Source organism: Carlito syrichta, unplaced genomic scaffold (genome assembly GCF_000164805.1).
Source record: "Carlito syrichta isolate Samal-C Ts95f unplaced genomic scaffold, Tarsius_syrichta-2.0.1 Scaffold304160, whole genome shotgun sequence".
In the NCBI taxonomy this organism is placed as follows: Eukaryota; Metazoa; Chordata; class Mammalia; order Primates; family Tarsiidae; genus Carlito; species Carlito syrichta.
In genome coordinates this window covers 431,973-458,547 of record NW_007248256.1, presented here as the reverse complement: position 1 = coordinate 458,547, position 26,575 = coordinate 431,973, and the positions used below count along the sequence as shown (strand labels likewise).

General features: G+C 36.5%; 1 protein-coding gene across 3 annotated transcripts in view; it reads left to right on the top strand.

The window, feature by feature from the left end:
* Nucleotides 1-25,310, top strand: part of PDE4D (phosphodiesterase 4D) — a 241,061-nt gene extending 215,751 nt beyond the window's left edge. The window contains exons 10-14 of one of the 3 annotated variants that reach the window (XM_008059480.2): nucleotides 1,204-1,303; nucleotides 18,662-18,816; nucleotides 19,762-19,884; nucleotides 20,371-20,553; nucleotides 21,121-25,310. In XM_008059480.2, the coding sequence (XP_008057671.1) occupies nucleotides 1,204-1,303; nucleotides 18,662-18,816; nucleotides 19,762-19,884; nucleotides 20,371-20,553; nucleotides 21,121-21,537 (978 nt within the window). In that variant the 3' untranslated portion in view covers nucleotides 21,538-25,310. The remainder of the gene's footprint in view (nucleotides 1-1,203; nucleotides 1,304-18,661; nucleotides 18,817-19,761; nucleotides 19,885-20,370; nucleotides 20,554-21,120) is intronic. The other 2 variants (XM_008059481.2, XM_021713093.1) reach the window with 2 other exon arrangements.
* Nucleotides 25,311-26,575: the final 1,265 nt, after the last annotated feature.

The window sequence follows — 26,575 nt, the reverse complement described above, 5'->3', positions numbered from 1 at the left end:
GTTTAGGATACTACGTCTTTGAAATGATCCAGTAGACATTTCATAAAGCACATCTGGCTTACTCACTTTCGGTTATTTTGTCTTCTTTAAATATAGTCTGATGACTTTTATATTTATATAGGTGAAAGGATGATTATTTTTTTAAATATAAGCAATGCATTGATAGTTTTCATAGAATTTATTAGAAGGAAACACTTTTCCCAATCCTAACTTAATTCACGATGTACTAAAGCAATTTGATTTCTTTCAACATTTGGGGGAAAGATACTCTTTTGCAACTATATTTTAGATTGTTCAGATTGTTTCATTATAAAATTTTGTTAGTTCCTCATCATTTGAATGAGCAATTCTTAATTTGAGATGATTTCTCTTCCCCTCCTCTCACTCCCAGGGAGATTTGGCAATGTCTGAAGACATTTTTGAGTGTTACAACAAGAACATTTTTAGTTATATATGGTGCTAACAAAATGCACAGAACAGGCTCACATACACACAGAGTTATCTGATCCGAAATGTCAATAGTGCTGGGAATCTTTGGTTTGAATAATTGCTCATGTCTTATTAATGTTTTTAATGTCTTAAATATTTATTAAATAATCTATTGTCATCTTTAAAAAAGAATATCAGGCTGGGCTCAGTAGCTCAGCCTGTAATCCCATGCTTTGGGAAGCTGAGGCGAGTGGATTGCCTGAGCCCGCGGGCTCGAGACCCACATGGGCAACTTGGTGAGACCTCATCTCTACAATAGATCAAAAAAATCAGCCAGGCATGGTAGCGCACCTGTAGTTCCAGCTACTTGGAAGGCTGAGGCACAAGGATCGCTGGAGCCCTGCAAGTCGAGGCTGCGGTGGCCGGGAGCGGCCACTGCACTCCAGTCTGTGCGACAGAGTGAGACTCCAACTCAAAAAAAGAAAAAAAAAAAAAAAAAGAATATCAGACAGATTTTAATATTTTAAAAAATATAATAAATGGAAAAAGTTTGATCATGAGATATAATAAAATTAGGTAAAATATTTTCTTCTAAGGCTACACTTAAAAAGTTTATGAGTATCTCATTATCTAAAACACTTTCTGACACATTATGATAACATATTTTAAAGCTTTGTTTTCCATCTAAATTTTAGGAAGTTATTTCTCGTTTGTTGTTTATCTTTTTAATTCATATTGCTATAGAATAGTTATTTATATTGTCTGATTTTCCAGGCTGTGTTTACAGATTTGGAGATTCTTGCAGCAATTTTTGCCAGTGCAATACATGATGTAGATCATCCTGGTGTGTCAAATCAATTTCTGATCAATACTAGTAAGTAAAGTTTATTTTTGTAGAACATTTTTGGTTTGTACATTTTAGAATGACTGAGCGTCTTTATAAATTCAGTATATTTCCAGACCCAGAATGTTCTTTTGGGATGTATAAATGTTGTTATGATGGTGTATGTTAATGTGATTTGACTAAAAAAATTAGTATTATATCCCATAAGCCATATGATGTTTGAAAATATGTGATCTAGTACTTCTTTAAAAATAATATATTACCATGTTGCTAGACAAGGGTAATTAAAAATGAAAGTGTGCAGAAGATTTAAATAGATTGCCCCTAAAGTTATAAATAAAAAAAAGAAAAGTTATGAGAATTAATGCTAAACCTTCCTCACTTTATGTAGGTTGTCATTTAATCCTCTTCAGAGGCCACAGTCTCCCTCTCTCCTCCACAACGACCAGACCTGTTCTTTCCGTTTTAAAATCTCCTAATAAGCATGACAGGAAGATCTCTTTATTGAAGATTTTTTTAATCATTAAATTATTTTCTCACTGATGACATCTCACCTCATAAGAAACTATCACTGAATTTGAAAATGTAAAGAATGGTTGAGTCTGTTCAATATAGAAGAACATCTCTGTTGTTGCTACACAGAAAACCTCTGTAGGGAATGTTTAGGTAACACTTGAGCTATACCTTTGTAAAGTGATTTCAGTTTATAGAATTCTATTTGGTACTTGCAATTAACTGGTAAATGATTTAAATGAACTATGACTTACTCTCCCTCTCCTATGATAGTGTAATATCATAAGTACACTTTTATATATGAAACAATAGGATGCAAATTTGCTGTAAATGTTTGTTAAGAATCTGCCTTTTAAAATTTTTTGTTCGAGTCTATGGATAAATAGTCTTCTTATGCCTTATAGCAATCTAGATGTAGAATTATCTAAATTCACCCCATTCGTTTCCTATGCTTTGCTGTAGCCAGATTTAAAGAAAGGATTTTAATGTAACCTTGCTTTGAGAGATTTAACTCAAGCCTTTAGGATTATTTTTGTATCTTTTAATAGCTTCTGGACTACCCTATAGCAAAATGCACTCTAGTGACTCACCCATGTAGAGGAGGACTGGGAAAGTCAGGAATTTCCTGAGATATGAAATTAATCAAGTACATTTTAGAGGTTTCGTTTAGGAACCTATCTATCCAGACTAGACAGGATAATATTTCATGTTCCAACTGTCTTATGAGAACCTATCATGGGGCACTTTTAGGACCCATGAAAGCATACATGGAAGTATGGATACACATTGGATGCTGCTCCCTGGGTTTACATTGTATCAGTTTAAGGTTTCACTGTATCTTTTCTGAGAAGAACAGGGAGGTCATGCAGTACGATGTATGCTGGCACTTTTAATGAACTGGCCTGATTTATTATGTCTTGATATGTTCCTAATTTTATAGATTTTTAGGAAGTACATAAAAGGTTTAATTTTTGCCTTTAAGAAAAATACTTTTTCATGAATGATGCTAAACATTCAGACTGATATGTTTTCTTTACATTCTATTATATACCATTGTACGTTGTTTTCATTATAAATACATTAAGGATAAGGGAACAAATCAAAACAATTGACAGTAAAGTCTTCCAAGTACTCTGATATACTTTTTAAGGTTAATGAGCACCATATCTGTTCTTCTTTCTTATGAACACTCCAAGGGTAATTAGGTGAGTATAAGGCTGTCATCTGAAGGACTCTGGTGGGTATCAGGGTCCCTGTGGAGTCTGTCATTTAAGCTACTAAGGCCTCAGTCCATAGATGAGTCAGATGCCCTCTGAAGTTTGAGAGCCACTGAAATAGTAGAGGAATTTGGGGGATGATTATAAACTCAAGGAGTGGCTAAGAGTGTCATTTTGCTGGTGACCTGCCTGGGATAGAAGGATAACTAATCTTGCTTCTGAAAGTTCTTTATTATTTCATAATATTGTAATGATCTCCTCTTTGTGGACCACAGCAACATGGGAAAGTTTGCCGTTCCCAGAGCAACTTTGGATTGCTGATGTCTTTTTGAGGGTGAGATATGAGGAAACTGTGTTATTCCTGAGGGAATTAATCAGCATTGTCCCTGGGTACAGGAAAATATCCCAGGGTTGTTTGGAGCATGATCAGAATTACTGCCTTAGTTATTAGCTTTTGAGTAGGGATCATGTGAGCCAAATGAATTTTTTGTTCAGGAGACAGAGTATTAGCCAGTAACACAAATATGTTTTATCTTCACAACATGCAGAAGTTCTTCTCATAACTTGTAAACGTGTAATATATAGCTTTGTGAAATTAAAATTTTATTTTTAATTTTGTTTATTTTCTTATAAAGATGTGGGGTACAAGAATTAGGTACTTAAGTAGTCTACATGCAGGTGATATTTGGATCTCCAACTGGTCCTCACTTCTCCTGGTTTAGGATCAGGTACCCTTAGTGATGTTATGTGTCCCCCCCCCAGCCCCCAGCAGCGTCCTGCTACTGCCAATCCCTCCCGTGTAGTCTTGTGATAAATGTTCAGGACCCACATCTGAGTGAGAACATGTGGTATTCAGTTCTTTGTTTACTTTATTAAAATTAGGTGTTTGTTTTTGGTTTGCAATAATTCCTTTTTTAAAAAAATATGTAACTTTGTATTCTCTCTTACTTTTCATGGATGTGTTAAACATCAGTGAGTCAAACTAGCACGCTGTTGGCTCTTACTTCAGAGCTGGACTGCCAACCTGTCCAAAGCCAAAGGCTGAGTCCATATTTCTTGTACTAAAGAACTCTAAAGAACTCCAACCATCAAATGTATAAACCCATATAGTTGGAAGTTTACCCGTCTTACTTTAAGGAGGCTATTGAAGCATAGTGAGGTTAAGGACTACGTCTTGGGATGTGTGGCTGAAACAGAGGAAGTGCTGCAGGCTCACCTGGCTGGCTCCCAGTTCACTTATGCTCCTGCTTCTTAGTTGTACTCATAGTTTTCATTAATTATTTCACTTGTGTTAGTTTTAGGTGCCAAATACTTTGATACTAATTGAATTTACATTCATTGTAAGCATGCTGGAGGTTCTGAAAGCAGAGAGAGATCATCTCTACCTAGTAGGTTTAGTTAAGCTTTAATAAGTGATTTGGGAGTGTGGGAGAATGTGAACAGGATCTGGAGAAACTGAAATTCCAGGGAGAAAGCTGTTTAAGTCTTTTGTAAGGAAAATGCATATAAATAAAACCATAAGGTATAACAGCATCATAAAGTTTTGAGAGAGTACTTACAACAAATTCATTTAACTTCACAGCTTTATTTTCTGAAAAATTAAAACTGTAAAAAGTACAGACTATATATAGTGTTAAATTTTACTTGGAAAACTAATCATTTTTGTTTAACAAAGATGCCTAAATTTGGGGGGAGAAAGATTTATTCACATAATCATGCATTCAAAGCATAGGGTTTTAGGTTTTCAAGAGCAAAGTGATTTTATTATACCAGGGGTACCAAAAGAAAAGTGTACACATTTTAAGAGATATTAGCTAGGTATTACTTTTAGTTTGCCATAATCAGAAATGTGTGGACACTGATGGTAACCACTTTGAGCCCCTCTTGTGGTTGCAGAAGTCAAATGTGACTTGTATTCATTTTTTGTAATTGGTATATATTATTACACTTTTAATACAGTTTTTTCCTTTCTTAAAATGTGTATACATTTTTTTGGTACCCTCTGTATTAAGGTGAAGCTGAATCTAGCTACCAGTAAATACACTTTTTTTAATTTCTCAAATCTTATTTTGAAATAAGATGTTTATAACTATACTAGTAGATTACACGTAGAATTTTTAGCATAAACCTAATGCCTTCAAAATAAGGATAAATTCATTTTTATCAAATGTAATTATATGGCTATAACTATAGAGATTGCTATTTTATTCAGCACAAATGTACTGAGAGATTACTACATGTCAAATGTTGTCCTGGGCACCAGTTATACATGGTGAACAAGACAACACCTTGGCTTTTATGAGCCTGCATTCTGCCAGAAAAGATGGAGCATAAGTGATTATGTGACATTTGATGGTGCTAAGGGCTGTAGAGGAAAATAATGCAGGATGAGGCAAAGAGAGTGGATGAATGAATGGAGTGAGCCAGGAGATTTTAATCCTCTCTCCTTGGTAACTGGTTAGTAAGTTAAAACCACCACGTCCATTTCCCATTTCAAGGAGAAATGTTCAGAAGTCTTTTGAAGACTTTTATTCATTTCAGTTGTAACTTAGAGACATGGATTGTGTAGCATGCAGCCATTTTCTAACTCTTAGGCTAAGCCTAGCAGAGCTGCAAGAACAGTGCAGCATGTAACTCTTACTCTTGGGATATGTAGCTACAAGGTCTGCCCCAGTCTTAACCACTCCAGCCCCATCTCTTGATGTTGGCTCTGATCCACCATGTACACATTCACTGTGCCTTTTAAACAATCTGTTCTCCTGCTCATGAGCCTCTTGTCTCTCCATTTCTCTTCTTAAATAGGGAACTGTTAGAATGTAGTTTACAAGTCTGCCACCATTGTATTTCTGTCCAATGGAAATTTGTGAAGGAAATCCCAGGAGCATTAAGGACCTCCCTATGTTTTAGACATTAGTGTCATATAATCCTCACAAGAGTTTAGTGAGGATTGTCCTCATTTTACAAATAAGACCCAAAAGAGTCTAATGACAGATTGGTACTGATTTCAAAGCCAGATCTGTTTGTTTAGTTCTAGGCTTATTATCATTTTACCCCAAACACTGATATAATGAATATGCATTTAATTTACTTCTAAAAGTATTCTTTGTCAAGCAGATAAACAGAACTATATGGCCTTTTTTTGCATGTCAACATGTAAATTTGAGATTTGACCCTATGTTTGTGTTATGATAGAGTATATGACCTTTTTTCAGCTTTAAAAAATGTTTTAAGTATCTAATTAGGCTTATTTCAAATTAATATATGCAGTGTAAAATAAAATAAAAACAATATACAGGAAAAATAAAAATCACCTGAAATTTCTAAAATTGTTAAAGGTAACAATTTTAGTGAATATGATTTTAGGCTTCTCTTTGGACACATAAACACACAGATATAAGCATAGAATTTTTTAAGTATATAATGTCATACTATAGTTCTCAACACAAAGAAATGATAAAGCAGTTACCCTGATTTGATAATTACACATTGTATGCATATATCAAAACATCACATGCACCCATAAAAAAAAATCATGCTATAGATGTTTTCCTGTGACTTTTTACCTACTCAATAACCTTTTTTGGACATGTTCCCTGTTAAAAATAATTGAATTAGTTTGCCTTTTATTACTAGATATTAAGTTGTCACTTCTATTCTGCTTACATTTCTTTGAACTCATGTGCTAACCTTAGAGTTGTTTCTTGTTTTACATTTTGATATATACATTGCTTCAGTGGACCTCTGGGAATTTATAACCATTTATATTTCCACCAACAGTATGCCCTTTCCCCACATTCTTGCTAGCTCTAGCTTTTGTGAGGCTTTTAAACAATTCAAAATTTTAATTTGATTGGTAAAATTTGAATTGGTTTTTATTTTGCAAGGCTCTTTCCACTATTTCCCCATCATTTAAAAGTATCCCCTGGTAATAAGCAATTTAAAATAAAGGTTTTTAAAAAAAAGTATACTTAAACTATAATACAGTCAACAAGTACTTATTATGTACTTACTAGTTGCCCTCAGTGTATGAGGTACTCCAGTAGTATTTTAAAGCAGGAGAAAGCAGATTTCTGCCTTCCAGGGACTTATAGTTTAAGAGGGTATGGTGGTTAATCTTACAGGTCAACTTGACTGGGCGAGGGAATGCCCAGATAACTGGTAAAACATAGCTAGGTATGCCTGTGAAGATGTTTCTGAAAGAGATTTGTATTTGAATCAGTAGCCTGAGAGAAGAAGATAGTTTATCAGTGTTGGCAGACATCATACAATCCATTGAGGACCCCCAAATAGAAGAACAAAGCAAAAAGCTGGAGAGAGGAAAAATTGTTTTCTCTGTTTGGCTGGGATATCATCCTCTCCTGCTCTCAGATATCAGTGCTGCTGCTTTTGGGGCCTTGAGACTTAGATTGGGACTTACAACATTAATTTTTCCCACCCACACCTCTATCAGGCCTTTAGTCTGGGACTGAATTATACCACCAGCTGTCTTGGTTCTCCAGCTTGTAGACTGAAGATCATAGGATTGCTTGGCCTTCATAATCACCTTAGCCAATTCGTGTGTGTGTATGTATATACACTATATATAATATATACCATATATAATATATATAAAAATATATACCATATATAATATATATATAAAATATATATTTTTTCATAATCACCTTAGCCAATTCATATATATATTATATATGGTATATATTGTATGTATGTGTGTATACACACACACACACATATATATCTTCTCTGGAGAACCCTAACACAGTTTTTAGTGCCAAGAGTTATTTTGGAGAGAGAATTTTAAGGGTGAGTTTTACAAATCTGTTCTGGAGCTTGTAGAATTGACTCTGTAATCAACACTAACAGCTCTATTTCCAGTAGTAAAGAGAGCACCCAATAGCCCATGGTGCGAACTGTTTATACTGTTTATAGATATATGCAAAATATCAACATTGGAGATTCCTAATTAACCACTTATAGGAAGCAAAGAGCTTTTTAGAAAACTAAGGAATCTAATAATGATGGTGGTTGGTTGCTCCTAATTTTACTGGACCAAGTGGTGAAAGAAAAGGACTAGCTCAAAGATTGGAATGCCCAGTTCAAGCACTCCCTAAGTGACCTAAGAGCTTCTAGGTGTGCCCTGAAGGTGAGCCCCATCTCCTGTAGCTGCAGACCGAAATTGCTGAAAATTGAAGGCAGAACTTCATCCTATGATTGGCTGAATTACAAAACAAATTGAACCTCAGCTTCAGAGAACATGTACTGTTAAAGTGAGGGCATTTATTGGGAAATAAATCCAACAGAAATTCAGGAACCTTCTATTGTAGTGAATTTCTAGGGGTCCAGTGGTGTAGGGCATGTTGAGATATCCCTTCTAAGGTGAAGGATGAGTTGTTGCATCTGGCCCCCCTTACAACCAAGAAAAAAGCATAATGCCTAGTAAGCCTATTTAGATTTTGGAGGCAGCATATTTCTCCTTTGGGTGTGTTACTCTGGGCTGTTTACCAAATGACCTGAAAAGCTGCTGGTTTTGAGTGGGCCAAGAACAAGAGTGACAGAAAAGCTGCTAGTTTTGAGTGGGGCTTTACAACAGGTCTAGCCTGCTGTGCAAGCTGCCCTGCACTTCAGCCATATGGCATATGGTCCAGCAGATCTAATGGTGCTTGGAGTGGCAGTGGCAGAAAGGGATGCTGTTTGGAATCTTTGACAGGGTTCTAGGTAAATCACAGCACAGACCCTTATGGATCAAGGCCCTGCCATCATCTAAAGACAGCTACTGTCCTTCTGAGAGACTGCTCTTGGCCTGCTACTTGACCTAAGTAGATACTGAATGTTTGATCATGGGCTATAAAGTTACCATGAGCTACCTGCCCATTATGAACTAGCTGTTACCTGACCAACCAAATCATAAGGTCAGGCATGTACAGCAACACTTTATCATCAAATGGAAATGGTATAACATAATTGATTGAACCTAAGCAGATGCTGAATTCACAAGTATGTTACGTGAAGAAGTGTCCCAAATGCCTATAGTCTCCACTCCTGTTATACTGCCTTCTCTTTCTCAGTCAGGACATGTGGTCTCATGGGAAGTTTCCTATAGTTAACTGACAAAGGGCCTGGTTTACAGATTGTTCTGTACCATATATAGGCATCACCTGAAAGTGGGCAGTTGCAGCACTACTGTCCCACTGTGGGACATCTCTGAAGGCCAGTGGTAATCTGGAAAGGGAAATCTTTCCAGTGGGAAGAACTTCAAGTAGTGCACCTGGTTGTTCACTTTGCTTGAAAGGAGGAACGGCCAGAGGTGCAATTATATACCTATTCATGGGCTGTAGCCAATGATCTGTCTGGATGATCAGGGACTTGGAAAAAACACGATTGGAAAATTGGTGACAAAGACACTTGGGGAAAAGGTATGTGAATAGATGTCTCATAGACATCAATAGGGCTGGGAAAAGGTTCTCCAAAAAGCCGTATATGCGCTGAATCAGCTTCCTATTTGTGGTCCTATTTCTCCCATAACCAAAATTCATGGGGTGGAAATGGGAGTGGTAGCACTCACAGTTACCCCTAGTGACTAGCAAACTTTTACTTCCTGTTCCTGCAACTTCATGCTCTGCTGATCTAAAAGTCTTAGTTCCAGAGGGAAGAATCCTCCCACTAGGAGACACAAGAGTGATCCTATAATAAGTTAGGACCCAGCCACTTTGGATTCCTCATGCTTCTGAGTCAGTCAGCCAAGAAGGGAGTTACAGTGTTGGTTAGGTTGGTTGATCCTGACAACCAAGGGGAAATTGGGTTACTACTCTACAATGGAGGTAAGAAAGAATATGTCTGGGAATACAGGGCAACCCTTAGAACATCTCTCAGTATTACCATGCCTTGTAATTAAGGTCGACAGAAAACTACAAAAGCTAATTCTGGAAGGTCTACTAATGGCCCAGACCCTTCAGAGATGAAGGTTTGGGTTCACCCCACTAGGTAAAGAATCATGACCATCTGAGGTATTTGCTGAAGGCAAAGGAAATATAGAATGAGTAGTAGAAAGTAGTTATATATACCAGCTATGACCATATTATGTGATATAGAAATAAGGACTGTAATTGTCATGAGTACTTCCTCATTTTGTTATGAATGCATACATGCATGTATGTGTACTTTTAGCAAATATCTTTGTTTTCTTTCCTCTCTTATTACTTTATCACATAAAATAAGAAGTATTAGCTTTATATTAGTATTTAACTATTGCTAACTTGATGTAGTATTCAAGTTATGGGATATTAGGATAAGAATAAAAACATCATTTAAAAACATCTTCTTTTCTAAGAAAGGGATTCGTGTGGTTTGGTTGTATGCACAATAGTTGTATCATATTTGGCAGAATTATGACCTTGTTATTGTCTTTATTTGGAGATTAAATATGGTATAAGGAGATGTGTATGGGTGCCAGACTGACAGGAGCCGGCTTTGTGATGACTCCTTTTGGTGTCAGCTTGACAGCTTGACTGTGCTAAGGGATACCTAGATAGCTGGTAAAACATTATTTCTGGATGTGTCTGTGAAGGTTTCTGGAAGAGATTAGCATTTGAATTGGTAGACTGAGAAAAGACGAATGCCCTCACCAATGTGGGTGGGCATGATCCAATCCAAAGAGGAACTGAATAGAACAGAAAGTTGAGAGAAGGGCAAATTTCCTTTCCTGTTTAAGCTAAAACAGAAAGTTGAGGGAAGGGCAAATTTCCTTTTCCTTTTCTGGGTCTGACATCAGGACTCTTGGTTGTTCTCTGGCCTTTGAACTTGCTTTCCTGGTTCTCTACTTTGCAAACATGGGACTCACTAGCCTCTATAATTGCCTGAGCCAATGCGTATAATAATATTCACACACACACACACACACACACACACACACACACACACACACACACACACACACACGGTCTCCTATTGGTTCTTTTTCTCTGAAGAACACTTCTATAGAGGGACAGAAGATTAACATAGATGAAGTACATGTTCTCATTTATGTGGTGGTACCAGCCCACCCTTCAACCCTCCATTCCATAACAACTCAGAAGGGAGAGATAAAGAAATAAATAGGGCATGGTGGCTCATGCCTGTAATCCTAGCACTTTGGGAGGCCGAGGTGGGAGGATTGCTTGAGGCCAGAAGTTAGAGAAATAAAGGTGGTCTGCCTTTGTTAGTAACTTATGTTGACCACAGTTTATTCTTGATGATCCAGGGTAGTTATGACAAGTGAACACAAATGGCCTATGTATAATAAATTGATAACTCTGGGTTTGTAAAGGTATACATATGCAATAAAATAGCAAATGCTTAATTATTAGTGTGTGCCAGGCACTGAATGGATTGTGTTTATCATTTCCTTGTTCATGTTGAGTGCTCACCACTCAGTACTCATCTTTATCCATAAAGCATTTGAAATAATATGCAGTATAAGCATAGGCTCTAGAGACTGCTGGTTTTAAGTACTGGCTCCAGTGCTGACCAGCTAGATGATACTGACAAAGTTATTTACCTTAAGATTTATTTTCTTTATTTGAAAATGACAGTAACAATAGAAGCTTGCTAAACGAGTTGTGAGGATTAGATGAGATAATTCACATAAGCCATTTCCTGGCACCTAATTACTTTCAATGTTATGCCTTACTATATTTCGTGCCACTTTGTACTTTGCAAGTTAGGAGTAATTGAAGTGCCCAGGAGAAACCAGACAACCAAACATATCAAATGAATAACCTTTAATTTTATATAGGGGCTTAAGTCTCTTAAGTAGGTGAAAGGTTTGGTAAGGGATTAAAATATTTGCACAGAGATATGGACAAACAGTGTGGAGTGTGATACAGGCACAGATGAGTGGTACAGAATAGTATAGAACTTTACAGGAGAAAGTGAGCAGTTCTGTCTGTGGTAATCAAGAAAGGCTTCATGGAAGAGGCAACTTATTCTGGCTTGAAATAGGAAGGTTTCAACAAAAATGTTATATCAGCTAGCCTCCTTGCCCCTCTGCATTGTGCATTGTACCAAAGTATGACAACAGCTCTCTGATCATTCCTGAGCCTTCAAGGACTCCACTTAGAAGTACTGTATTAGCATTTTGGTGAAAATATACATGGAGCTGCAAAATCTTATTTCTCCATTTAGATGTAACAATTTTCCTTCAATCTTAAAGAAGAGTAGAAAGTTAAATGACTTCCCTGAGATTCAGTTTCTTAAATGTTGATCCATTTGTTCATCTAAAATCAGCAGTCACTACTCTTGATTCTTATAACATCCTCAGAGACTGAAGAGGCAGTAGATACCCAGCAGTCCATCATTTCCTGATTTTTTTCTGGCCAATATGGACTCTTAAACTTCTGGAAATAGCCACTTTCCAAGATAGGCCTAGCCAGTGCTCTGGGATATCTGTCCTACGTGGAAAGGTCATCCTTACATTGAGTAGATTGGACTCTTTGTTGCAACTTCCAACTACGGAGTATCCTTCTCTTTGAAGGAATAGCTCATCATCTTGTTCTTCTGCAGGCTCAGTGGTCTTAATTGTTTCACCTTTCTTCATGAGGCATATAAACCAATTAGGGTTTTTGTAAGGCCAAGTCAATTCTGTTAATGCCCATGTCTACATACATATTTACTCCCTTAAAAGAATCCTGATAAACAACCAGCATGATAAATGGGATAGTACCTTACATATCATTATTAACCTTGAACATAAATTGTCTTGATACCCCACTAAAATAGACTGGCAGAATGGATAGAAAAACACAATCCAAATACCTGCCACCTTTAAGAATTCTACTTAACACACAGAGACTCCTATAAGTTCAAGTGAAGAAAGCATTGGGAAAAAATATTCTATGCAAATGGAAGCCAAAAATGAGCAGGAGTAGCCATTCTCATATCAGATAAAATAGACTTTAAATTAACACCAGTTAAAAAAGACAAAGATGGTTATTATATAGTGATCAAGGGATAAAGCCAACAAGATTTGGATATAACTATTTTATATATAAGACATAACTATTTTAAATGTATGTGCACCTAACACCAGAGCCCCCAATTTTATAAAACAAATTCTACTAGGCCTAAAAAAGGAGAGAGAGAGAGTGAGAGAGAGAAGGAGAGATAGCAATACAATGATAGTGGGAGACTTCAACACTATACTGACAGCAATAGACAGATCATCAAGGCAGGCAAGAAAGAAACATTGGAGTTAAACTGAACTCTATGGTAAATGGAACTAAAAGACATCTACAGAACATTCTACCCCAGAACTACAGAATGTACATTTTACTCATCAGCACATGGAAAATTCTCTAAGATAGACCATATAATAGGCCACAATGAAAGTCTCAATAAATTCAAAAAAATCAAAATCAAATCAAGAATCTTCTTAGACCACAGTGAACTAAAACTGGAAATTAACTCCAAGAAGAACTCGCAAAACCAAACAAAAACATGGAAGTTAAACAGTGTGCTCCTAAATGATCTTTGGGTCAAAAATGAAATCAAGATGGAAATTTTAAATTTCCTTGAATTGAGTGACAGCAATGAAACAAGTTATCGGGACCTCTAGAACATAGCCAAAGTTGTGCTTAGAGGAAAATTTATGACACTTAAAGCCTACATTAAAAAAAGAGACTGATTGACAACCTAACGTCACACTTCCGAGAACTAGAAAAACACCAAACCCAAAGCTAGAGGAAGAAGAGAAATAACAAAACTCAGAGCAGAACTAAATGAAATTTTAAAAATATGTACAAAGGATCAATGAAACAAAAAGTCGCTTCTTTGAAAAGATAAACAAAATTAATGGACAACTACCTAGATTAACTAAGAAAATAAGAGAGAAGACTCAAATTATCACAATCAGAACTGAAAATGGAGACAACACCTGATACAATGGAAATTCAAAAGATCATTCGAAACTCTTATGAACACCTTGATGCAAACTAGACAATCTAAGAGGAAATGCATAAATTCTTAGAAATATACAACCCCCCAACCTTGAATCAGGAAGAAATAGAAACCTTAAACAGACCAATGATGAGTGGCAAGATTGAAACAGTAACTAAATGTCTCTCAACAAAAGAATATTCAGTACCTGATAGACTTACAGCCGAATTCTTTTTGTTTTTTTTCCTTGAGTTGGAGTCTCATTCTGTCGCCCAGACTAGAGTGGCCGCTCCTGGCCACCGCAGCCTCAACCTGCCGGGCTCCAGCGATCCTTCCACCTCAGCCTTCCAAGTAGCTGGAACTATAGGCGTGCGCTACCACACCCGGCTAATTTTTGATTTATTGTAGAGATGAGGTCTCACCAAGTTGCCCAGGCAGGTCTCGAACCCACGGGCTCAGGCAATCCACTCACCTCAGCCTCCCAAAGGCGCGGGATTACAGGCTGAGCCACCGAACCCGGCTAGCCAAATTCTTTCAGAGAAGAACTGGCACCAATTTTACTGAAGCTATTCCATAAGACTAAAGAGGGAGGAATTCTCCCTAACTCTTTTTATGAAGCCAGTATCACCCCGATGCCAAAGCCAGGAAAAGACAACAAAAAAAGAAAACTGCGGAGTACCACATGTTCACATGTTCTCACTCATAAGCGGACCCTGAACAATTATCATAATACTATAAAAAAGGGATTGGCTGTAGTGGAAAACTGCTGAGGTTGGGAGGGGGCACACTTCATCAATAAGGGTACCTGATCTCAAACCAGGTAATGTAGGGACCAAAGTGAGGCCCAAACTTTACTTGTACAATGAACATTTGTATACCTAACCCTGAATTGCACCCCACATCATTAAAATAATTTTGTTTAAAATTGCAGACCAATATCTGATGAACACAGACATGAAAATCCTCAAGAAAATATTAGCAAGCTAAATTCAACGGCACATAAAAAAGAAATCCACCACAATCAAGTGGGTTTTATCACAGGGATGCAAGGTGGTTCAGCATACATAAGTCAATAAACATGGTACACCAAGCAAACAAATTTCAAAACAAAAATCATACGATCATTTTAATTGATGCAGAAAAGCATCTGATGAAATTCAGCATCCCTTCACAATAAATACCCCAGCAAAATAGGCACAGAAGGAACGTTCCTCAAAATAATTAAAGCCATATATGACACATCCATAGCCAATGTCATCCTGAACAGAGAAAAGTTGAACACATTCCCTCAGAACTGGAACAAGGCAAGGATGCTTACTTTCACCACTTCTATTCAACATAGTACTGGAAGTCCTAGCCAGAACAATCAGGCAAGAGAAAGAAAGAAATAAAGGATATTCAAATTGGAAAAAGAAGAAACCAAACTATCTCTGTATGCCAACAATATGATCTTATACCTAGAAGTCCTAAAGATTCCTCCAAAAGACTCCTGGACTTGATAAATGAATTTGGTAAAGTTTCAGGATGCAAAATCAACACACACAAATCAGTACTGCTGTACACCAATAGCAGCTGAGCTGAGAATCAGACCAATGACTCGATTCCATTTACAACACCAGCAAAAAGATAAAACACCTAGAAATATACTTAGCCAAAGACCTCTACAAGGATAACTACAAAACACTGATAAAAGGAATTGTAGAGGACACAAATGGAGAAATATCACATGCTCATGAATTGGAAGAACCAGCATTGTTAAAATGACCATAGTACTCAAAGTGATCTACAGATTCAGTGCAATTCCTATCAAACAACCAACATCATTTTTCACAGAATGAGAAAAAACAATTCTAAAATTCATATGGAACCAAGAACCTGAATAGCCAAAGCAATCCTAAGCAAAAAGAACTAAGCTGGAGGTATCACATTACCTGACTTCAAATTATACCACAAGGCTGTAGTAACCAAAACTGCATGGCACTGGTACCAGAGCAGACACATGGACCAGTGGAATAGAATAGAGAATCCAGAAATAAACCCAAATACCTACTTCCAACTTATCTCTGAAAAAGCAGACACAAACATACACTGGGAATGGACATGGTATTTAACAAATGATACTGGGAAAATTGGATGGCTACATGAAGAAAAATAAAACTTGATCTCTCTCTCTCCCCATTTACAAAAATTAACTCAAGGTGGATTAAAGACGTAACCGTCAGACCTGAAACCACAAAAGTCCTAGAAGAAAACCTATGAAAAACTCTCCTGGACATTGATCTAGGAGAAGAATTTGTGGCTAAAACCCCAAAAGCAAATGCAACAAAAACAAGTAGGAATTAATCAAACTAAAAAGCTTCTTCACAGCAAAAGAAATAACAGAACAAATAAGCAACCTACAGAATGGGAGAAGGTATTTAAAAACTATACATCTGACAAAGGACTAAAATCAAGAATCTACAAAGAACCCAAACAAATCATCAAGAAAAACAAAGGACCCCATTAAAAGGTGGACAAACGACATAAACACATATCTCTCAAAAGAAGTTATACAAATGGCCAATAAACATATCAAAAAATGTTCAATATCTCTCATTATCAGGGAAATGCAAATCAAAACCCCAATGAGATACCACCTTATACTAATCAGAATGACCATTAAAATTTTTTTTTTTAAATCAGTAGATGCTGGTGCAGATGCAGAGAAAAGATAATGCTTATATACTATTGGTGGGAGTGTAAATTAGTATAACTTTTATGGAAATTGGTATAGAGATTTCTCCAAGAACTAGGAGTAGATCCACCATTTGATCCAGCAATCCCACTACTAGGTATCTATCCAAAGGAACAGAGGTCATTATATAAAAAAGACACCTACACTTGCATGTTTATCGCAGCACCACTGCAAAGAATCAACGTAAATGCCCATCATAAATACTCACCTACTGATCAGTGAATAATGAAAATGTGTATATATATATATATATATACACACTATAGAATACTATTCAGCCATCAAAAATGAAATGATGTCTTTTGTAGCAACTTGGATGGAACTGGAGAATATCATCCTAGGTGGACTAACTTGAACAGAAAAACAAACACCACATGTTTTTACTTATAAATAGTACTAAACTAAGGAACTGCGAAGGCATAGAGAATGGTATCATGAACAGTGAAGACTTATGAGAAGTAGGGTGGAGCAGAAATGAAAAATCACCTACAGATACAGTGTGCACAGGTGGGGATGGAGGGTACACTTAAAGCCCAGACTTCTTTGCCACCATACAATGCAATCATGTAATCAAAAACTATTTGTACCCCCAAAGCTATTGAAATAAAAAAATTTAAGAAAAAAGAATCCTAATAGATTAATTAGGCATGATTTATCAGGTTAGAAAACAGAATACCTTCCTTTCAATATGTGTTTATTTAATATGATTCTATTACTGAAACCCAATAATATCATGTGCTAAAGATCTTATATAGTTTAAAAATTTTGAATTTTATATGCTTAACCATCTACAGATAAAAACTAAGAAAGGTTTTTGGAGACTGTAAGACTTAGCCAAGTACTGCCTTTTAAAAAATAAACACTACAGCTTTATCAAAAAAGGAAAAAAGAAAAATACCTTATACACCCACTGCCTAAAACTCTAGACATCTCCGTGCCTGTATTTTGTGAGCAAAATTTTATATGTGCAAATTCCTATTTTTATAGATTTTTTTCTTAGTTCTAATAAAATCATAAGGTTTCCCAGTTGAGCTATGTCTCAAGCTTCTTCTTCCTAGCTCCTTTAAAATAGCCATTGCATAGTACTGGGTATTTCTTTCTTAGAAAAGTATATTTAAATATATTTTGAATGCATTAGTCAGAAAAAAAAGATCAAATACATGTGCTTTTAGTCTTTACAATGACTTAAATGGAAACAAAATAAAACACCAATCAATTTTTTCTTTAATGACTCCCTTATAGGTCTGAGTTTGCTATTTATAGGAACTAGCAAAGAGGCAAACTCTCCCTGCCTAAAATACACAGGTCCAGGGCAGTAGTGAGAGTGAGACAGAATCTTCACCAAGGGGTATGTAGACAGCCAAACACAACATCTCTGTGAAGCCATGAGCAAACAGGCACGAAGAACAATAATCCTGCACAGTGTATACTGACTGCAACAGTACTTGGAAAAAGAAATGAAAAAAAGGAATAAAGCTTAGACTTGAGGTATACGGTGGAAGAAAAGAAGAGCGTAAACAAACCTTATGTTGTTCATTTATTACAAATTGTTCCTGTATTCTCTTAGAGTGCAAATAACCCCATATCACATGATCTTTACATTAAATTGTAGGGCAGGAAATCCAGAGTTATCAGGAATACAACCCCTTATGCTCTGGACATGTTACAGATGTTAAGAATAATATCATTTTCTGCTGAGCTCATGGCAGCTCTAGAGGAGAGGTTAAAAGATCATCTGGTCCAATGCTTTCACCTTAGAAAAGAGGAAGCTGAGGCCCAAATGAGCGAAATGACCTGCCATGGATCAGTAGCATTAGAATTCACTCCTAAGATTCCAGTGTTCTTTCTGTTCTTACATTATCTAAGTTAGCCTCGCCTGGATGATGTCATGTAATGGGCAGCAGAGAAGTTTAGGGGAAATTGCATATTAAACTCAAACTATCTTCGAATTTGAAGAATAAGATTAACCTGTGATAAACAGCTTTGTTGATCTTCCGCTTTTCTTCTTTTCAGACTCTGAACTTGCCTTGATGTACAATGATTCCTCGGTCTTAGAGAACCATCATTTAGCTGTGGGCTTTAAGTTGCTTCAGGAAGAAAACTGTGACATTTTCCAGAATCTGACCAAAAAGCAAAGACAATCTTTAAGGAAAATGGTCATTGACATCGTAAGTAAGAGAACTATGATGCAAGTTGTTAAAAAAAAAAAAAAGAGCTGAGATGAGTATTAGGTAAAAGGAAGTGTATTTTGGAACCTATTCTTACACTATATGTTTTAGAAACGGCCCCTACTGATGTCAGTGATGATCTATAATAGGTTTTCCACTTCCATCAGTTTGGACTTAATAATGACACCTCACTCTCATCATACAGGTTTTATTTTCTGAGTCCCTCTGCTCTGTGGCAGGCAGAGAAAGATGACTAACAAAAGCAGCGTGAGCCACAGCTCCAGTGTTTTTTTTGTGGATTTTTTTTTTCACCTTTTTTTTTTAATCAGTAAACACTGCCACTAAGAACGTCCATGGCTTTAACTCTTTTCTGTATTTTTTTCCTGGAAAATCTTTGGTAATCAAAAACATGTCATGGATGAGCAGACAATTAACCAGAATACTCTGTCTCTGAAGCAGTCTGTGAACAAGCTTGAATTAGTTCATCATAATCCAGTTACCACTTTCTAGTCCAAGGAATGGAAAAAATTTCAAAACATGTGATGATGCCTTATCCATGGAGCTGTCGTCCTATTTTTTACCACGAAAGTGATTGTCAGTGCCTAATGTTTCTACATATTGCACACATTTATCTAGGCTTTGAGAAAATTTTGACAGCAAAGGGGAAAAAGACTCTGCCCCTAAAAGGAGTAAAGAATTTCCACACACTGTTATTACATAGCATAGTATTATTCCATTCTTTCCCATATTCTGCATAGTATTTTCATGTGCAAATTTTGATGTTCTCCTTGGTACTTAATACTCTTGGTCTTTTTTTTTTTTTTTTTAAATTTTGGAAGTTTTATTATATATGTAAAAATATACATAAATACATAATATACACATGGAGACATACCTGTATTTAATAGGTCATTTGATATAAGCAATAACTCTTGATCTTTTAAGGTACTTGCAACAGACATGTCGAAACACATGAATCTACTGGCTGACTTGAAAACAATGGTTGAAACTAAGAAAGTGACAAGTTCTGGAGTTCTTCTGCTTGATAATTATTCTGATAGGATCCAGGTAAAGCATTATTTGAGTTTGCTGTGTGTGTGCATGTCTGCACACATGCGCATGTGTCTGTGTGTTCAGCTTTGATAAGATTTATTCCTTCTTTCTCCTACTTTATTCTTTTAGTAATAATAGGCAGGATTTCTATCTAAATTCTTATTTCTGAGAATTAATCAGGTAGAATTATACTGGTCTTTTTATTTGCATGTATGTCTAAACAAAACTAACACCCCACAAAACCAACCACTTAAGCAGTTCTGAATTTAATCAACCATGCACATAAAGTTTCCCTCACAATATTTAGAGGTGGTAGAAGTGTCATAATTTGGCACTATTAATACAAATGTGAACCACAGACACATCATAGTTGAACTATTTGGAATAAATCTTACACTACATGTATTTTTAAGTGTCACAGTCATCCAATGTGAATTTCTAGTTTTTTTGTTTTTAAAAAAGGAACAGGTGCTAAACAAAGAATGCATCCACCTGTTTCAGGTCCTTCAGAATATGGTGCATTGTGCAGATCTAAGCAACCCAACAAAGCCTCTCCAGCTGTACCGCCAGTGGACAGACCGGATCATGGAGGAGTTCTTCCGCCAAGGAGACCGAGAGAGGGAGCGCGGCATGGAGATAAGTCCCATGTGTGACAAGCACAATGCATCCGTGGAAAAATCACAGGTAATGTTTGAAGCACGCAGCTTTCAGAGAGAAAAGAGCTACTGCTTTAGGATTTGGTTACTTTGGGTTCACATCGGATGGTATTTTACTGGGTTTTTGAAATTACTTTGTTTTTGACAAGCTCCATTTCACTTTAGTGTTTGTGATCCAACAGAAAATTTTTTGACTTACATTTATTTAGTCATATATACATCCTCATGGCATTATATTCATTGTGACTATATTCATTTAGTATATTCCTATACATAGAATACATGGCACTACTTCAATTACCTAGATTCACCTACAAATTGGTAATTCTAAAATAAGGCTCAGGCCCTAAGCCCTACCATGCAAACTAGAAAATATTTTATGCTATAAACACACTCTTGAACTAAGGGTTCTAGGAGCCAATTTTGATCAGCTAATAAAACTTTTATAAGATCTGTTGTCTAAAATAGTGACTATTTTACTAAACTAAGGTCAGTAGTCTTTGCTATTCTATTTGCGGGTGATGATCTGGTGAGCCTTTTCCATTGTTTCTTAGTCCCAAGTCTTCTACTCATATTGGAATTTTTTCTTAACTAGGTGGGCTTCATAGACTATATCGTTCATCCTCTCTGGGAGACATGGGCAGACCTCGTACACCCTGATGCCCAGGACATTTTGGACACTTTGGAGGACAATCGTGAATGGTACCAGAGCACAATCCCTCAGAGCCCCTCTCCTGCACCTGATGACCAGGAGGAGGGCCGGCAGGGTCAAACTGAGAAATTCCAGTTTGAACTAACTTTAGAGGAAGACGGTGAGTCAGACACAGAAAAGGACAGTGGAAGTCAAGTGGAAGAAGACACTAGCTGCAGTGACTCCAAGACTCTTTGTACTCAAGACTCGGAGTCTACCGAAATCCCCCTCGATGAACAGGTTGAAGAAGAGGCAGTAGGGGAAGAAGAGGAAAGCCAGCCCGAAACTTGCATAATAGATGATCGCTCCCCTGACACGTAACAGTGCAAAGACTTTCATGCCTTTTTTTTTTTTTAAGTAGAAAAATTGTTTCCAAAGTGCATGTCACATGCCACAACCACGGTCACACCTCACTGTCATCTGCCAGGACGTTTGTTGAACAAAACTGACCTTGACTACTTAGTCTGGCGCTCAGGAATATTGTAACCAGTTTTTTCACCTCCATGTCATCAAAGCAAGGTGGACATCTTCATGAACAGCATTTCAGTGAGATTTCAGCTTGGTAGAGCTGATGAGGCAGATAAAATCTACTCCAGAATGTTTTCAAGAGAGTGTGGCTCATCAGGCAGCCCAAAAGTTGATTGGACTTGGGGTTTCTTTTATTTTTGTTTGTTTGCGAAGTTTTCAGAAGGCATTATACAGAATGAACTTAATGGATGAAGCAACAAATGCATCAAGACCAGGGCACAGTATAAATCTGTTACCAGGAGGAAGGGGATGAGCCATAGAAATTGCATAATTTTCTAATTTCAAGTCTTCCTGATACATGACTGAATAGTGTGGTTCAGTGAGCTGCACTGACCTCTACATTTTGTATGATATGTAAAACAGATTTTTTGTAGAGCTTACTTTTATTATTAAATGTATTGAGGTATTATATTTAAAAAACTATGTTCAGAACTTCATCTGCCACTGGTTATTTTTTTCTAAGGAGTAACTTGCAAGTTTTCAGTACAAATCTGTGCTACACTGGATAAATCTAATTTACTAATTTTACTTGCACCTTATAGTTCATAGCAATTAACTGATTTGTAGTGATTCATTGTTTTATATACCAATGACTTCCATATTTTAAAACAGAAAAACAACTTTATGTTGCAGGAAACCCTTTTTCTAGGTCTTTGTTTATTTTGCTTTTTGTTTCACTCTTTCCAGATAAGCAGAGTTGCTCTCCATTGATGTTTTTCTTCACAGTGTGCAAAGTGACTATTTGTTCTATAATACTTTGATGTGCGTTATGTCAAATGTGTCTTAAGCTTCATGGAAACTCAATCATCAGTTGGGGTGTCTGAAGCAAGTGGAAGATATATAAATACCCAGTAGCTAAAATGGTCAGTCTTTTTTAGATATTTTCCTACTTAGTGTCTTCTGATAACTTTTTGCTGTATTGATAGACGTGCATTTCACAAGTGCATGTCTTTGTAATGATCCACACATTTCATGCTCATTTTTATCATTTTTATAACCAGTTATAGTAAGAAAAACATTTTCCCCTCGTGCTGCTTTATTATTTAGTGTGTGTTTGAACCTCTGTTCATGTTTGCTAGATGGGGGTCTTATCAAATATATCATCACCATTCTGATTGCTGAAAAGAAACAGGTAGTCAAGTTAGGGTTAGCATTCATTTCTGCCATGAGGCTGTATATCATGATTAGCTTTCACTCTTGGTTTACAGAGCAAAGTTAATGGCCAGCTTGGCAGTTTTTAAGAACATTAACAGAATATATTAACAAACACCAGTACAATGAATTCTCTTCGGTTTTAATGATTTCACCATAGGATTAAGAACTATATCAAGACTATGCCTGAGAATTGATTTTAAGTGTAGCAACTACTCTTCTTAATGGATAGCCACATAACATGTAGGAATTGCTTTATCACTTATGGTCAATCCAGAGACATGTCTTGTAGAGGGGAACTACTTCTATAAACACACTGAGGGAGAGAAATTGATACCACTGGCACCAGAGGGTTGGTGATGTAATGCATCATAAAACTTTGGATTAGTAAAAAGATGCTGCCTAAATAAAAAATGAGAGATCACTCTTGGCTGATTCCAGCACCAGGAACTGTACTGCAATCTTAGATATTAATTCTCAGCATTTGCCTGATACCTGTTGGCATCATGGGGCATTTAGTTTGGACTTTATTCCCATATCGGTTCTTCAAAAAGTATTTATCTTCTTTGTGAAGAGTTTAGAGCCCAAATAATCATTTTTCACATTGATATCCAATAATTTAGATAGAGGATAAAGAGGGTATCTGGCCACATGGAAAATAAAATTATGAAAAATCACAGCCCTGAAAAACATCTATATTTGGAACTTCTGAAGGAGGCTTCTAGATACTAGTAACTAAGTCATCGGCCAGGGAAATGACTCAAGCTCAAGCTCCATTTTAATTCCCTGAAGTCCAGCTGATGCTTAGAACCTCTGATAGAAAAGTTCCTGGCAGAACAGGAATCAACTAGTTAATTAGCAGATTTCAACTCTTTCCTCTGTAAGGTCAAACAGAGAGTAACTCTTTGAATAAAGACCTATGTTTGACAAAGTGGTTTCACAAGAACATTTGGAAACTTGTTTCTTTTAACTTTATTTGTCCCTGAGGGAGGTCTAGAAGGAAAGGCAAGGAGTCTAGGGTTTATTCCTCTTTCCAGAACATTCTCATTCCCTTCCCTCCCTACACTTGGTATTTCCCCCACAGAGTGCCTAGAATCTTAATAATGAAAAAAGAAATTAAAACACAGCAATATGTCACTAACAAATCCAGACCTGAAAGGATTTATAACTGCACTAAGAGAAACTTTTCCCCCCAGTTTGTTGGTTTTTAATGGTACCATGCTGTAAAGATACCCACCAATGGACAATCAAGTCACAGAAAAGGCTAAATATCCAAGAGACAGGGACTAATGCACTGTACAATCTGAGTACCCTTGCCCTCCTCTCTTTCTTTCTCTCCTTCTCTCTCGCCAAAGTGTGCTTCAGAAATATACACTGCTTTAAAAAAGAACATCCTTTTACAAGTGGCTTTATGTATCCTAAAATGCCATAAGAAAATGCAATATCTGGGTACTGTATGGGGAAAAAAAAAGTCCAAGTTTGCATAAAACCAGTGCATTTCAGCTTGCAAGTTACTGGACACAATGCTGTATTAATTTTGTTTTCTTTTGCATCAGTTAAAATTCACAAGATAATAATGTAGATAGAACAAATTGCAGAAAAGGAAAGAAAAAACTTGAATGAAATGGATTTTACAGAAAGCTTTATGATAATTTTTGAATGCATTATTTATTTTTTGTGCCATGCATTTTTTCTCACCAAATGACCTTACCTGTAATACAGTCTTGTTTGTCTGTTTACAACCATGTATTTATTGCGATGTACATACTGTAATGTTAATTGTAAATTATCAGTTCTTATTAAAACATCGTCCCACGATGGGATGGTGTTGATATATTTGGAAACTCTTGGTGAGAGAATGAATGGTGTGTATACATATTCCTTGTACATTTTTCTTTTCTCCTGTAATATAGTCTTGTCACCTTAGAGCTTGTTTATGGAAGATTCAAGAAAACTATAAAATACATAAAGATATATAAATTTAAAAAACATAGCTGCAGGTCTTTGGTCCCAGGGCTGTGCCTTAACTTTAACCAATATTTTCTTCTGTTTTGCTGCATTTGAAAGGAAGGTAATAGTGCAACTAGGGCTGGGCATTTGACATCCAGGCTTTCAACTGATGGGATTTCTGGCAATAGCTGAATTTTACAAAACCACAGACAACCTCTGGAAGATTCTGAGACTCTTTTTGAAACCTAAGCTCTTAAATACTTCTTGCCAAGGAGCATATGTGATTGTTTGGCAACTGCTGATCAGGAGCTGCTTCAGCTACTTGCATTTGATTGTTTGCTTGCTTTTTAACTATCAAACACTACTGGGGAAATGTGTTCTTGTCCAGTGATTATATAGTCATGAAAAAAAAAATGCCTAGGCCGGGCACAGTGGCTCAAGCCTATAATCCCAGCACTTTGGGAGGCCAAGGCAAGAGGATTGCCTGAGCTCAGGGGTTTGAGACCAGCCTGGCCAAGTTGGTGAGACCTTATCTCTACAATAAATAAAAAAATAAGCCAGGCATAGTAGCACACGCCTGTAGTTTCAGCTACTTGGAAGGCTGAGGCGGAAGGATCGCTTGAGCCCAGCAGGTCGAGGCTGCAGTGGTCGTGAGCATGCCACTGCACTCCAGCCTGGGCAACAGAGTGAGACTCCAACTCAAAAAAAGTCTTTTTGGCTTCTAGAGCCCACAGGAGAATGAACTTGACTTGAAACTGAAGCCACAAGTCTCTAGTGTTGGTTATCATCTGTTCATAGTTTCATGTTGTATTGAGAGAATATTCTATAAGAAACATGTCATTTTTTAGCCCTGGAATTTTTCTGAGATAAATCAAATTTCCACATATATGTGTGTATATATTTATATGCATATATATGTATATGGAAGCCTATCTATTTAAACAAAAATTGTCTCATGTCAATTTACATAGCATAAAGAATTCATCATCCTCTAGAATGTGTTTCTGCAGAACTTATATTGCTTTAGAAAAGTTTAATTTAACTTCACACAATGGCCAGCCCCTGAAAGCATGAAAGATTTATAGTGAATAATGTGGAAACCTCCCACTGCTGCCCAGCCCTTGGAACATGTGACTTATCACTGAAAGGAAATATCCTTTTTCTAGGAAAAATGAGCCTCCTATTATTTCATTTTATTTTTTGACACAAACTGTAGATTTTAGCAGCCCTGGCCCAAAGGAATTTGATTACTTTTGTTTTAAACAGTACAAAGGGGACACTTATAATTACAAAAAAAAAAAAACCTTAATGATTTAAGTTGTTTTTAATTTTATTTCTTTGGATATGTTTTCAGAGTGGTAAATTGTGTGTGAGCATAACAAATGATTCTTTTAGTAGTTTCTTAGCCTCTCTTACAGCCCATGGGGATAGTACTGTACATCAATACCTTCATATGAAATTTTTATATGCAATGAAAATAAAAGCATGGGTTGATTCTGCCTACTTATGACTCAGTCTTTTACAAATAAATGGTTTAAATTATAGTTCAATCGGTACACGTTCAATCCAAGAGTATCTTTGAAATGAAAGGAGGATAGTGATATTGTAGGTTGGTATTGATATTCACAACCAAATGAGCCAAATTAGGTGAACTAATCTTGCTATATAAAAAACCCCAAATTACTATTTAGATAGCCTATAAGATCAAGTATAATGTTTTCTAAACAGG